The following is a 15149-nucleotide window of genomic DNA, read 5'->3' as shown; positions in this document are numbered from 1 at the left end:
ATAAATACGAAATTTCTATAAAAATTATAGTATGGACTTATTTTTTCTGTCCAATGTTAAATGTATATTTTCATGAAGAAATATTTTAAAATCAATTAATGGAAAGAAAATCTATTGTCTACTAGATTTAATCATTAACAACAAAAATGGAATCATTAAAAACTTTTTTCTTAGAATTTCAGCAGTGGCATTGTGGTTTTATTATCTCCAAATGAGCAATAATCTAGAAGAAATGATAAAGACAAGGTGAAAACCTCAAATTCAGTTCGATTGAATTTCAAATATTGATAACCCATGCTACAAAACATTTAGAGTATATACATATATTGTTGCTGAAACACAATGTAGACTGAGCAAATTAAAGGTCACATGATTAAATTTATATAGAACTTAAACAATATGCAATTATTATGCAATAATGGAAGATACGTTTTTCCAAAACAAATGATATAATTATTTATTCTCTCTCTGTGTGTGTGTGTGTGTGCGCACACGCCCCCACACACATACACACACACCTGATTTTTACTCAAGGAATTTGATAGTCTTTGGACTCCTTATCTAAGGTAAAGGTAAAGGTTCCCCCGCACATGCGTGCTAGTCGTTTCCGACTCTAGGGGCCGGTGCTCATCTCCGTTTCAAAGCCAAAGAGCCAGCGCTTGTCCGAGGACGTCTCCGTGGTCATGTGGCCGGCATGACTAGACGCCAAAGGCACACGGAGCGCTGTTACCTTCCCACCATAGTGGTCCCTATTTTTCTACTTGCATTTTTTACGTGCTTTCGAACTGCTAGGTGGGCAGAAGCTGGGACGAGTAACAGGCGCTCACTCTGTTACGCGGCACTCGGGATTTGACCCGCCAAACTGACGACCTTCTGATCGACAAGCTCAGCGTCCTAACCCACTGAGCCACCACGTCCCTATCTATATAGTTCTAAAATTCTCATTGTTATCACTTTCTGGGTGAAATGGTGCATTGTAAGGCAACAATTTTTGAACCAAGGTACCTTAAATGGGCTAATTTACAAAATGTGTCCAAAATTCAGATCCATGACTCCTGAGGGGAAGTAATGCTTCAGTGCTATTGGCTGTAGCTGTAAACAATTTTGTGATAGTTTCCTTATCTTGCAATCCCCCTCACTTACCCAGCAGCAGCTTCTTATATGACTAATTGGTAGGGTGGGGAAGGCAGAAGGGAAGGAAGGTTGGTTTGGTTGGTTGGTTGGTTGGTTGGTTTCTAATGCTCCCTGCCAGATACTTCCAAGGAAACAGCCAAAATCAGAAGTCTCTTCTGATCCCATTTCTTTTTTGTCTGCCCTTGATTGCTGTGTTCCTCTTGTTTAGGTAAGGAAATACTGTACGTCTGATACAATAATCCAAGAGAATATGGGTTGTCTAGTAGGATATATTAATAGAAAATTGAAAGCCTGACAGAGTATTTCTCTGCGCCCTCTTATATCAAAAATGTTCGATTATTTTGAGTTTCTTATCCCTTTGTCTTTCCCAGGAGTGTGCTGTTGTTTCTTTAATATTAATTGCATTCCTTCTTCAAGATTATCTCCATATTTTACACTATGATCATTAAAAATACAAATGATAAAATTTAGAAATAATACCAAGATAATTAAAAGCAAGAGAAATGGAAAAGATAATATTGTAGAAATCAGTCTTAATGAAGGATTGTGAGGTTTTGACAGCTTACAGTATCTTGGGTGAGTGGGAAACCAAATGTATTTCCTTAAAGAATGTATTCCATTGCCTGTAGCTGATCAGGTTAGCACCTCTGGCTTAAAATAGATGAGCTGCTGGTGGAGGAGGAGGAGGTGAAAGCATTAGGAGCTAATCTAGTTAATTGGGTAGGTTCATCAGAATATAAACTATTTAGGATTTTAAATTTTATAGCAAAATTTTAATTGAAATTCCCCCCCCCCCCAGTTAGCTAACTGTAGATGCAATGAATCGGAATTCTATCTGAACATCCAGATAGAACATCCCTTGTACCCAAGGCAAAGACAGTGTGTTCTCTATAGAGAAAGCCTGCATTTGGGCAAATTTTCAGCAGTCTCAGTTCTGCAAATATTACTATTAAGTACAGTTGTTACTTTTATAATAATTCTTAAAGCGGTGCTAGATTTAGTAGGCATGGACAACAATAAAAATGTAACCTCAGAGGAAAAAAGCAGCTGAAAATCTCTTTATTTTACATAAGTGTAAAATAAAATTGTGATTCTGGCTTCTGTTTTTGGCCAGCAATCTCAGCAGATTTAATAGAGTTCACTATAGAGAAATAGAAACAAAAATTGTGGACTTTAATTCTTTTGGAATTTCTTTAATAACTAATTTTTCAAATTTGTGAATATTAATAAACAGACTCAAAGGCAAATAAAAATATTTGAGGCTAAAGAAATATGGCAAAATTCAAAAACTACAACTATTCTAAGCTATATTTGTCTTTCGTGGAAATTTATTTGTGGCAGCACAGATACTTATAGCCATACTATGTTATTGTGATATTTATAAAACTTATTTTAATAACTGCTTAATGAGTTTGCTTTATATAAGATTTGCAGAAAAATATGAGAACTGAATTGCTTTGAAATGTGATGCATCTTCATCTAACATTCAGTTAACTGTTGCTCTGTGGAGCAACAACTACATTTGGGTGACTTGGTATGTCTGTAAGTAATCTCAAGATATTTAAAGTCTAGTCAAATATGTCATGCAGTTGTTGTATTATATGACAGATACTGAAAACTAGATTAGTATTCTTTGTCTTTTAAGACATAGTAAACTGATAGTGCTGAGCTAATACAAAGATTTTAATTAGCAGATGAAGTAGACTGAGAAACTATAGGTAGTAATTGTTAGTGAACATTTTAACAGTAACTCAGGCAAAATTGTTTTATGTCACAATGAGGGACAAATATATGATTCTTCTCTTGCAGGGTAATCACTTTGATCAGTATGAAGAAGGCCACCTGGAGATTGAGCAGGCGTCATTAGACAAGCCTATAGAATCGGTAAGACATATTTTTTTTTATTTTCAAGACTCTGGCAAGGCCAGGTAGTGCTCACATATTCTTTGTCTTAAATGCAGCTTGATTAGTCACATTCTTATTAGAAGGGATAGATACTAGTTTATTTGCCTATCTTGCATTAATGTTAAAATAAGATAGATCATTAAATGTTCTTTTGAAAAGTATTTAAATCACATTAATAAATCAAAAGCCTAACAGATAACAAAATAACTACTTTAATTTCCAGATTAATGAACAATGAGAAGTCTTATATATTTAGTTTGGCCTAGGCCCTAGGGGAGGAGAATACAGAATAAAACCAGCAACATTAGCATAAATAAGTGGCAATCACAAAATAATATTACTGTCAATAGTTTTTTATATTTTAAAAGATCTGTTATGAATTTGCTAGAGAAAAGCTACAGAGAAGGAAAGATGAAGTCGCTGCCTTGTTTGCTTCTCCACTTGTTCTTTCTTTTATGTATCTTTCATTTTTGAATTTTTCCTCATATCATGTATTGCTTTCTTCTTCTGAAAATGTTTCTAATGCGTAAATATCTATTTGAAATTCAGCAATTTAAAGGATTTGGATGAGGCTCTAAAAATAAAAACTAAGTAACTTGCCTCCTTCCAATATTTTCAGAACTGGAATAAAGAATATCCCTTTAGTTTTTTGGATGTGCAGTATCTTTTAGCTTAGGAGTCCCCAAGCACCCTAACCTTGTCATCACCTGTTAGTCTCAGAACAGATTTGCATTTGCCAACCTCCTGCTCACAGGTAGCACTTGCTTAACAATGCTAATTGGAACTGGAAACTGATGTTAAGCAACACGGTTATAAATTTTTAAAAGTCACATGGCCATGCCTGTTCTGGCAGTCCTGGTTGCTATCATTGAATGATGACATGTCACTGTGATGTGTGACTTCCTGTTGGCTTCCCATTTGAGAGCTGTATGCAATGAAATTTCATTTTAATGTATGCCAATTAGTGTACATTCAAAGTGACAATAAAGTTATTCTATTCTATTCTATTCCATTCTATTCTATTCTATTCTATTCTATTCTATTCTATTCTATTCTATTCTATTCTATTTGTTCCTATTGACTGCTTGTCAGAAGTTGACAAGGAAATCATGATCACATGACAACGATGAGGACAAAGCTCCAGTGGCTATAAATATGAGGATATAAATATAGTTATAACCACTACTTCAGTACTGTCATAAGTTCAAACAATTGCTAAACAAATAATTGTTGAACAAGGGCAGGGGTCGGCAACCTAAAAAAGGAAAAGAGCCACTGGGAACCGGTTCCATCACAAATTAAAAAAAGTGCGAGCCGTGTGCGTGTGTCCATGCACGCGCATGCGCAAAAAAAGTTTTGCACATGTGCAAAACGTTTTTTTTGCGCATGCGCGGACTCACGCAGTTGCCATTTTTTAAAAAAGTGAGATGGAACCGGTTCCCGGTTGCCCGACGGCGACGGCCCGTCTGCAAAGCTGCCGCTTTCAGCAGCTTTGCAGACGGGCCGCGAGAGGTGCGCGCGTACCTCCGCGCGAACGGGCAGAGGTGCCGCTCTTTGAGGAAGCTGTCGCGGCCCGTCTCCGAAGCTGCCGCTTTCGGCAGCTTTGCAGACGGGCCGCTACAGCTTCCTCAAAGAGCAGCGCCCCTGCCCATTCTGAGAGGTGTGCGCGCACCTCCCCAAACCTTTGGAGAGGTGTGCGCGTACCTCCACGCGAACGGGCAGAGATGCCGCTCTTTGAGGAAGCTGTAGCGGCCCGTCTCCGAAGCTGCCGAAAGCGGCAGCTTCGGAGACGGGCCGCTATAGCTTCCTCAAAGAGCAGCGCCCCTGCCCATTCTGAGAGGTGCACGCGCACCTCTCCGAACGACCGGAGGTGCGCGCGCACCTCCCCAAACCTTTGGAGAGGTGTGCGCGTACCTCCGCGCGAACGGGCAGAGATGCCGCTCTTTGAGGAAGCTGTAGCGGCCCGTCTCCGAAGCTGCTGAAAAGCGGCAGCTTCGGAGACGGGCCGCTACAGCTTCCTCAAAGAGCAGCGCCCCTGCCCATTCTGAGAGGTGCGCGTGCACCTCTCCAAACGACCGGAGGTGCGCGCGCACCTCCCCAAACCTTTGGAGAGGTGCGCGTGTACCTCCGCGCGAACGGGCAGAGATGCCGCTCTTTGAGGAAGCTGTAGCGGCCCGTCTCCGAAGCTGCCGAAAACGGCAGCTTCGGAGACGGGCCGCTACAGCTTCCTCAAAGAGCAGCGCCCCTGCCCATTCTGAGAGGTGCGCGTGCACCTCTCCGAACGACCGGAGGTGCGCGCGCACCTCCCCAAACCTTTGGAGAGGTACGCGCGTACCTCCGCGCGAATGGGCAGAGGCGCCGCTCTTTGAGGAAGCTGTAGCGGCCCGTCTCCGAAGCTGCCGCTTTCGGCAGCTTTGCAGACGGGCCGCTACAGCTTCCTCAAAGAGCGGCGCCCCTGCCCGTTCGCGCGGAGGCACGCGCGCACCTCTCCAAAGGTTTGGGGAGGTGCGCGCGCACCTCCGGTCGTTCGGAGAGGTGCACGCGCACCTCTCAGAATGGGCAGGGGCGCTGCTCTTTGAGGAAGCTGTAGCGGCCCGTCTCCGAAGCTGCCGTTTTCGGCAGCTTCGGAGACGGGCCGCTACAGCTTCCTCAAAGAGCGGCATCTCTGCCCGTTCGCGCGGAGGTACACGCGCACCTCTCCAAAGGTTTGGGGAGGTGCGCGTGCACCTCCGGTCGTTTGGAGAGGTGCACGCGCACCTCTCAGAATGGGCAGGGGCGCTGCTCTTTGAGGAAGCTGTAGCGGCCCGTCTCCGAAGCTGCCGCTTTCGGCAGCTTTGCAGACGGGCCGCTACAGCTTCCTCAAAGAGCGGCGCCCCTGCCCGTTCGCGCGGAGGCACGCGCGCACCTCTCCAAAGGTTTGGGGAGGTGCGCGCGCACCTCCGGTCGTTCGGAGAGGTGCACGCGCACCTCTCAGAATGGGCAGGGGCGCTGCTCTTTGAGGAAGCTGTAGCGGCCCGTCTCCGAAGCTGCCGTTTTCGGCAGCTTCGGAGACGGGCCGCTACAGCTTCCTCAAAGAGCGGCATCTCTGCCCGTTCGCGCGGAGGTACACGCGCACCTCTCCAAAGGTTTGGGGAGGTGCGCGTGCACCTCCGGTCGTTTGGAGAGGTGCACGCGCACCTCTCAGAATGGGCAGGGGCGCTGCTCTTTGAGGAAGCTGTAGCGGCCCGTCTCCGAAGCTGCCGCTTTTCGGCAGCTTCGGAGACGGGCCGCTACAGCTTCCTCAAAGAGCGGCATCTCTGCCCGTTCGCGCGGAGGTACGCGCATACCTCACCAAAGGTTTGGGGAGGTGCGCGCGCACCTCCGGTCGTTCGGAGAGGTGCGCATGCACCTCTCAGAATGGGCAGGGGCGCTGCTCTTTGAGGAAGCTATAGCGGCCCGTCTCCGAAGCTGCCGCTTTCGGCAGCTTCGGAGACGGGCCGCTACAGCTTCCTCAAAGAGCGGCATCTCTGCCCGTTCGCGTGGAGGTACGCGCACACCTCTCCAAAGGTTTGGGGAGGTGCGCGCGCACCTCTCAGAATGGGCAGGGGCGCTGCTCTTTGAGGAAGCTGTAGCGGCCCGTCTGCAAAGCTGCCGAAAGCGGCAGCTTCGGAGACGGGCCGCGACAGCTTCCTCAAAGAGCGGCACCTCTGCCCGTTCGCGCGGAGGTACGCGCGCACCTCTCCAAAGGTTTGGAGAGGTGCGCGCGCACCTCCGCCCATTCGGGGAGGTGCGCGCGCACCTCTCCAAACGGGCGGTGCCACTCTCCATTTGGAGAGGTGCGCGCGCACCACTGCCCGTTCAAAGAGGTGCGCGCGCACCGGGCGGCTGGGAGCCGCAGGAGACGGCTCAAAGAGCCGCATGCGGCTCCTGAGCCGCGGGTTGCCAACCCGTGAACAAGGGCCACCTTGATTACCTTCCTCTTCCTCATGACAAATTGTAATTGTCCTTGGAATTTTGTACTACAGGTAGACACATAGCCTGACCAGTTCTTAGCATAATCTGTAAGGGAATTTTATATTAAAGAACTAAGAAATAAGTAATAAAGGCAATCCCATGAGATCCTGGAATCTTTCTTAGGAGTCTTGGAATCAATGGAGCCCTAAGAATACTACTATTTTGCCTTGTTTCTTTTTTATTATTTCAAAGGTAGATAATCTAAAACTATAGGGAAGAGAACAAGGCCAAATGGACCTTTGTCTGAATCAAGTATGGGTAGTCCTCAGTTTACAACAGTTCATTTAGTGACATTATGAAGTTACAACACTTGAAAAAAATGTTATGGCCATTTTTTACTGCAGCATCCCCTTGGTCACATGTTCACATTTGGCAACTGTTTCATAATTATGAGGATTGCAGTGTCCCAGGGTCATGTTCATAACCTTCTGACAAGTAAAGTCAATGGGGAAGACAGATTCATTTAACTGTGCTACTAACTTAACAACTGCAGTGATTCACTTAACAACTGTGGCAAGAAAGGTCATTAAATGGGGCACAATTCACTTAATAGCTGTCTCGCTTAGCAACAGACATTTTGGTCTCAACTGTGATCGTAAGTCAAGGACTACTTATATTGGAATGGGAGGGTAACTTACCCATCATTATTAGCAGTGGTTTCCTTCCTCAACTTTTCTGATTAATTTTTCAAGCCACAGTATTTATTCCTTACCCTGTATTAAGTCAGTTCCTACCATTTCACAATGTAGTGTACTCTCTTGTAATATCTTCTTTGGATCATTAATGCATATAGCCCTCAGCTGTGAAGTCAAGGCAACTCAGTTGAAAATTGTTCTAAATTTCATTGAATTCACGAATGCTTAAAAATCTATAGTATTAAGAAGCCATATATTCTATATATTTTTAATCTGTGTATATATCTGTATCCATACCTACACAGATTAAATATATATACACAGATTAAATATATATACCTGCTTTCCTGTTTAATAGATCGATGTTTGTGTGTGTATTTGTGTGCGTGTTGAGATGTTCACAGAAATTTACACAACTTGGGGTGTTCGACATTTTTTCTTTCACAGCAGTTGGTCCAAATTAGCTAAGCAGCCATGACCTGGTTTGTATTTGCACGGTCTGCATTTTTAATTTCTTTTCTAGGGTTTCCTTTCTTCCTTCCCTCCCCTTTCTCTGCCCCCCTCCTTTCCCATTTCTTATTTCTGTTATTCTGTTCAACAAACACTGCATTCAGTATCTATTCATTGTGCTGGCATGATGCTAGAATTAGGCATGATAATCATTGGTGACAAAGAAATAATGCTGCAGAGAGGGTGGGAAGGATGGTGGTGATGCAGCTGCATTTGATTCTGTTGAATAATTCAGTTTTGTTTGCATGCATAAGCACACACATCAATTGAAATGCAAAGCCAGTTTCCCTCTGTGCAAATGTCATGAAATAGTTAGTATTGGAGCAATATTGTATGGCATATTGGAAATGTTATTACAAGCTAAATGCCTCTGTGATCCATAATCATAATGCTCATTTTATATATATATATATATATATATATATATATATATATATATATATATATATATATATATATATATATATATATATATATATATATATATATATATATATATATATATATATATATATATATATATATATATATATATATATATATATATATATATATATATATATATATATATATATATATATATAATATTGCTGACCATCCTAAAAGAAATATAATTGGAAAGCCCCAGTGCTATTTTATTGCAGTGCATCAAGATACATTGCCACTTTCAAAGGATCACAAGTGCCCAAATGTTTGATTCTGATCCACAGATCTGCATAAAAAAATTAAATCTATATTCTTAAAAAGCAACCTTCCCAAAAGTCTAAAAACATGTTTTGAGTTTACATTCTTTCTCAGGAGTAAAGATTCTAGAATCTGCAAGTACTGCTAAAATGCTCAATGCTATATCCTTTTCTTAACTTTCTGCAAATGATTAATTCTTGTTCTTTTGTATTGGTGGGATCCAGAATAAGTTATTTAAATTTTTGAATTGGACACATTTATTACAGATCCTATTTAAACTTCATTGATTTTAGTGGAAACTGAATACGAATTTATAGAACTCAGATTTGAGTCAATTTTCAGTCATCATAATTTATCTCAAAAATAGGTTATTCAAATTTGATGTAAAAAATTTGAACTAGATTTTTGGAATTCAGTGGCTGTCTCTGATGTTTAGAAATTTAAAACTGGTGTGATCTCAACCAAAACTTCTTTTGATTATTAAAGTAGGTAACTGTTGTTATATTGCTTCTTGAAAAAAAAGACTTTTTAGCTATGCTACCGGTAATACACTGTGATAAAGCACAAAGGTTGCTTTATTCTGATACAAATAAAGCCCACTGTGGCTTGTAAACAAAAGTTAGGGCTTAATGTGAATTCTGCCTTTTTACAGAAATATTTCAGAAAACGTCAGAGAGGAATTAAGATAAATATATGAGGATAGAATTGAGAACTGAAAAGATCAAAACTATTTAATCAACTGACTTTAAGGTAGTAACAAAATAATTAAGATTCTTTCATCATTAACAAGAGAAAAATACTTTTACAGGTTCACCATAATTTAAATCCATTGTTTAGAAGAATGCCTTGTGACTTGCTATTTCAATGGCTTTATTTTTTCAGCTCTGACTGTTTTTGCAGGCGAATGTCAGAGCCAGCAGCCACCTCATAGAGAGGGATGGTTCTTGCAGGAAGCTAGATGAACCAACTGTGGGTTGGTTTTAAGTGAATGACACTTGTTTTTGTCAACTCTTTTGTTCCTTTTTTTGTCTAGTAATGAAAGTACTGAACATTGTGCTACATTACATATTTATTTCATGTGTTTATATTTGGTGCAAAAGTTAAGATTTTATTTCACAAAGTATTTGTTCGCTTTCAGGTAGTAATACAGTAATGTTTATTTGTGTTGCAAACATTTTCCTAGTAAATAAAATCCTTTTTTTCAGCTGGAACTAAAAAGTGGTTTTACATAGCACTGGACAATAATAGGTAAAGTCTTCTAAAGTGGGTTTAACTTGTTGAAAACTATTGAGATCAGTTGGATCTGGCAGTAAAATCCAAGGGGGAGCACAGATAATTTTAGAAAATTCTTTGGGGAATGGCTTTGCTTGGGAACACAATTAAATTTATATGTGGCTCTGCAGCATTATCGTTTGATGTGATCCTGATTTGTATTGCTACAGAACAGAACTGGATGGTAGCTGTAAAAAGATTGGTTTGGGAGTCTGCAGATCACTGCATTGATTTAAGAATGATGCAGTTGAAATTAGTATTCATCCTTTAGTAATGAAAATAGGAAAAGTAACTTACTTTCCACTACTGTGCTATACACAGGTAAGCTTGTGTTTTAAGTCCATTTCCTTTGTGATACTATTATGAGAGAATATATTGCTTAATATTGAGAAAGGAAATTAGGTTGGTAACTAGGTAACTATATCTGCAGGTTTGAAGAGATTTCAGATTATCAGCCCTTTAACCAAAAAACTACTTATTTTAAGGATGGGATTAATCCCTCCAAGTTGGAACATTCTTTAGCACCTGATTTTATAGAATTCAGCTTATCTTCATATTTTTTTCTTATTTTTGGTAACCTATCTTATTTTGTAGTGTTAAATGTGATAGGATTAAATCTAGGGGTACTATTCTGCTGATAGATCTAATAATATTCCACCCATATGGACACAAATTTACCATCTACCCCTTTGAACAGAAATCTGTTTCTCATTTCCCAGAACTGAAGGTTTAAGAGAACATTAGTAGCTGTGTGAGGCAAAGAAAAACTGAACAGCCAGTTGTGTCCATTCTTCTAGTCAATTGATGCAGTGGGGTTTAATTCTTTTGATGCTTTTTAAAAATTGATTATTACAAATATAGATAGCACTCAAAAATATTCAGGAAATAGGACAAGTGATATTCTAATCTCTGTGAGTGACAGAAGTAAAATGAAGATTATTTAATATACGACTATGTAATTCTACCATCCACTTTTGGCTCAAAGTAACTTGTTTAAAAGTTGCTTAAGATGAAGTATTATACTTGAGGCAGGCTGATTTCCTAGTAAAATCCTCTTTTAACAAAGACTAAGGGGTGAGACTGAAGCTGAATCCTTGTCTGATACCTCTTAGACTTTACCAATTTCAGTTCTATTGGACTGTTTGGTTCAAACTTTCTTTTTTTAATCCTCTGCTATGCAGAGCCTGACTAGATATTAGATTTTCCCCACAGGTTAGCTCTTATCCTGTAATGATTTCAGTTTTAACCATTTATATTGAGAAAGGGCAGCAGTTTTAGAAAATACTTAACAAACAATCCAGTCTCCCCACCCACCCCTTTTATCCAAATCAATTTAATATGCTTCATAGTAGCAAGGCTATTTTAACATTTTATTAAGAGATAGTTTAGTTTCATATATTTTTTTCTTTCTTGCTCTACTCGTGTCATACATTAGCGTTTATGACAATCAAATATTGTAGGCAAGATGATGCTGATCCAAATTATTTCTCAAGCCCCCTTGTGGAATGCAAAAAGAAGAATCTTGTGGTAATTTGGGGGATTTAGTTTTCATCCCATTGCACATCTATTATACTGATCTGTGGACTCCCTGGATCCAAAATGATATCTGTATAGCGCTGCCAATTTGATACTTAGCAGCAGCCTGTATATTGCCAAGCACTCTAAATATTGTGCTTTCTGCAGATGCTGATTGATGTAGCACTACTCTTGGGCTTTTTCTCTCTTGCCTTCATTGGGTCATTTTGTTTGGGGCTTTTTTTCCCCTCCTATTTTGCATGGAAGCACCCTTTATAGCACCTAGCTGTTCCCGCTTTTAAATCCTTTGATGCACAGTCAGTATCCCTTTTGGAGCCACTCAGGAGGTGATAGTGACAGTATTTTACCGTATTGAACACAAATCTTTTTTGAGCTGATTTAATTGAACTTTGTATTCATAAGCCTTTATATCTCTATATTCCCTCAAACGTGTAACAGAATTTAATAGGAGACAAGTTACTTGCTGAAGCACCCTAGTGAAGCACCCTTACCTATTACTTTTTTTAAAAAAGAAATGTTTTGATCTGAGTGCCTGTTTTATCCACAGAAAAATAATGTAAAATCTGAAAATTTTGCACATCTCCATAAGTCATAGGATTTTTATGGACTAGAAACTTGATTTTGTGTGTTGAAGAGTACAGTCTCTTGAGTGGCTTGGCAAGTGTGGTGCTAATGTGTATAACCACCCTCAGTTTTATTCTCTTTCCCTATGTTCAGTTTTAAAGTTTGTTTCTCTCCCTGCTCCTCCTCTTTCACAATGTCAGTCACAATGCTGTTAAATTCCCTGCTAGTCTTGTGTTTATTTTATGCGTTTCATTCTTTTTAAAAACATTATTTGCAAGCAGTGAATAAAAACAAGACGAACAAATTAAAAACAACAAATTACCACTAGCTGGTTGGACAGTTTCTTACTTTGTGTTACATTTAACTGTTCTTTTGACAGCCCAGTTTTTAAAGCCAGGTTCGTATGGAAATGCTTTCACTCCACCTGCACTGCTTCTGGAAGTAGCATAATGGCTTCATTTGTCTGTTACTTTTTAGTGCCTTCTCATAACACAACATGTTTAGCACAATGTCTCATCTGAGCAGTAACTGTTTCTTTTTGCAAGAATGGAAGTAGAAATACAGGTTTTTTTGTCAGAACTTATTAGTCTGATACTAACACTATTCAGTTAATAACTATCCAAAATGGCTGCATTTTTCTATATGTAGAAAAGTCAGTATTTAAAATTATTTAGAAAAGTTTTAAACTGAAAATATCAACCAAAGAGGCAATCTCTCTTTCAGCCGCTAGAAATCAGTAAAGCAAACACTAAGCATGGACAGCAGAAGCAAAAAACAATAAATGTCATTGAAGGTGGGGAGGGGGAGATAGATAACCTGGGGAAAAAGGAGAAGCTGATGAGCCTCTGATTTTTTCATACATATGGTCCCACTATTATTTTCAACCCTCCAGTAGTCCTAAAAAAACTATTATATGTAGTTATTTAAAAATAAGTTCCACTGATTTTAGTAGGATTGATACCTAGGTAGATATGCGTGGAATTATGTATATGTGTATCAACTATCACCTGCGTGCGTGTACACACACACACACACACACACACACACACACACACACAGTTGCCCTCCGTTGAATCAAACTTCGCTTATTGAATCAGCTGTTTTATAGTATGTCTGGTAGATTTGTTTGAGATTTTAAGAAGGAATTCATTAGCTTTGTCATCTGAGAGTCTGGGGATCTTATATCTGCATTTGTTCTGAACCAGCCCTCTTCTAGCAAACCCCTATTCAAAAAGAAGAGACTGGAGAGCGTCCAAGGCTAAAAGGCTTCTGCCAAGATTTAATTACGCAGTTAACAAAAACACTAGAGCTTGTCTTCTCAAGCGGAAAAGTTGCTTTCAGCAACCAGCCCCTCCCCAAACACTCCTTTTATAGAGAGCTCAGGGCGTGGTCTCCCTGTGCCTCCTCCCGAGGAGTCCCATAGCCTTTCTTTGTTTGTCCCTGCTCGACTGCCTCCTGCGTCGGGCGTCCTTGAACAGGGCCAGCTGTGGGTCATCATCCTCCGCACTCTCGGGCTCACGCAGCTGAGAAGAGGTCCCCGGCTGAGGACTCTGCAAAGCCTCCAAACCATCATCAGCCGGTTCGTCTCCCTTCTCCCCCTCATCTGAGTCCTCCGATACATCGGACCCGGCTGTCGGACCCACAGGCTGGCCCTGAGTCACAACAGCATTACAGGTGCAGATGATGGCCAAATTTCAGGGATATTCTTACATACAATTAAAGTGATAACAATTGGCTGAAAATACATCTTAATAATAAGAGCCTCATATTGTCCGTCTCTGGTCTAGTGAGTGATAGAAGTTATAGACCAACAGATATAGAGGCCACCTATTTCTACAAGGCTGCCTGAAGGGCTGGATTTAAATTAGGATTCATCCCTGAAATAAATAAATGAAACAATACTGAATCCAGGTAGAAGAAATAGATTGATAGAGTTATGGTTCTTTTTTTAAAGCTCTTCTGTCTAATAGCATTAAAATCAGGCTTAATGCTGAGATCCATTGCTGAAATAAGAGGAAAGGATTATGGAAGAAGATACATGATAGTGTTAAGAAAGGGAGGAGTTAATTTATATTTAATTTCTTCAGTTTATATTCCAGATGAAGAAAATAATTTTAGGGAGAGTATTTAAGGGAGATTCATTAGGGAAGAATTAATTACCATATATGTTCCCTGTAATTTCTCTCCTTCCTGTTAATATTACTGGACTTGGGAATCCTAGCTATGTATATGCTAGCTTCTTACTTTATCTGTAAGCTGACACAGAATTACTACATTCACCTCTTATTAATGTCAGTCCATTTTGATTTTCTTTTTAAAAGATGAGACATTATGCTTGTTGTGTTTTGTCCCTACAAGCACTAATGGTTTCTTGCTGTTTTAACCTGTTGCTAGGCCTGTTCATCCTAACATACCAGTATTTATGTTAGTTTACATGTGTAATGCATCATCCAGTCTATGCTTGAGCTGATTTTATTTATATATATTTATATATCTTTCTAATTTGTTAATATTTTAAATGTGAACTTTGTATTTTTACTAACTTTGCTGTATTCTTTCAGTTTAATAATGGCTGCATGTTTTAATTTTCATATATGTGTGTATATATGTGTGTGTAATGTGTGTAATGTGTGTGTGTGTATATATATATACACACACATACATATATATATACATACACATATACATATACATATATATATATACATATATATGTGTGTGCGTGATTGTCTCTGTGTGTGCTTGTATATATGTATATATATGCTTATGTGTGTGTGTGTACACACACACACACACACACACACATATATATATACACACACACACACATACATACACTACATATATAGATATTTGTATGTATGGTGTTTTTTTTATTTGTAAAAAACCAATCAAATCTAACATGGATTTTGCTCT

At 39.9% G+C, this 15149-nt stretch overlaps 1 protein-coding gene across 3 annotated transcripts in view; it reads left to right on the top strand.

The window, feature by feature from the left end:
• GPATCH8 (G-patch domain containing 8) overlaps positions 1–15149 on the top strand; it is a 121525-nt gene that overhangs the window by 53479 nt on the left and 52897 nt on the right. For 2 of the 3 annotated variants that reach the window (XM_081344312.1, XM_081344310.1), the window contains exon 2: positions 2944–3018. In XM_081344312.1, the coding sequence (XP_081200438.1) occupies positions 2944–3018 (75 nt within the window). Of the gene's footprint in view, positions 1–2943; positions 3019–15149 lie in introns of those variants that run through there. The other variant, XM_081344311.1, reaches the window with a different exon arrangement.

The sequence above is a fragment of the Vipera berus genome (genome assembly GCF_964194415.1).
Source record: "Vipera berus genome assembly, chromosome: Z".
In the NCBI taxonomy this organism is placed as follows: Eukaryota; Metazoa; Chordata; class Lepidosauria; order Squamata; family Viperidae; genus Vipera; species Vipera berus.
The sequence above is the reverse complement of the archived record's forward strand: the minus strand, read 5'-3'. Positions and strand labels throughout refer to the sequence as shown.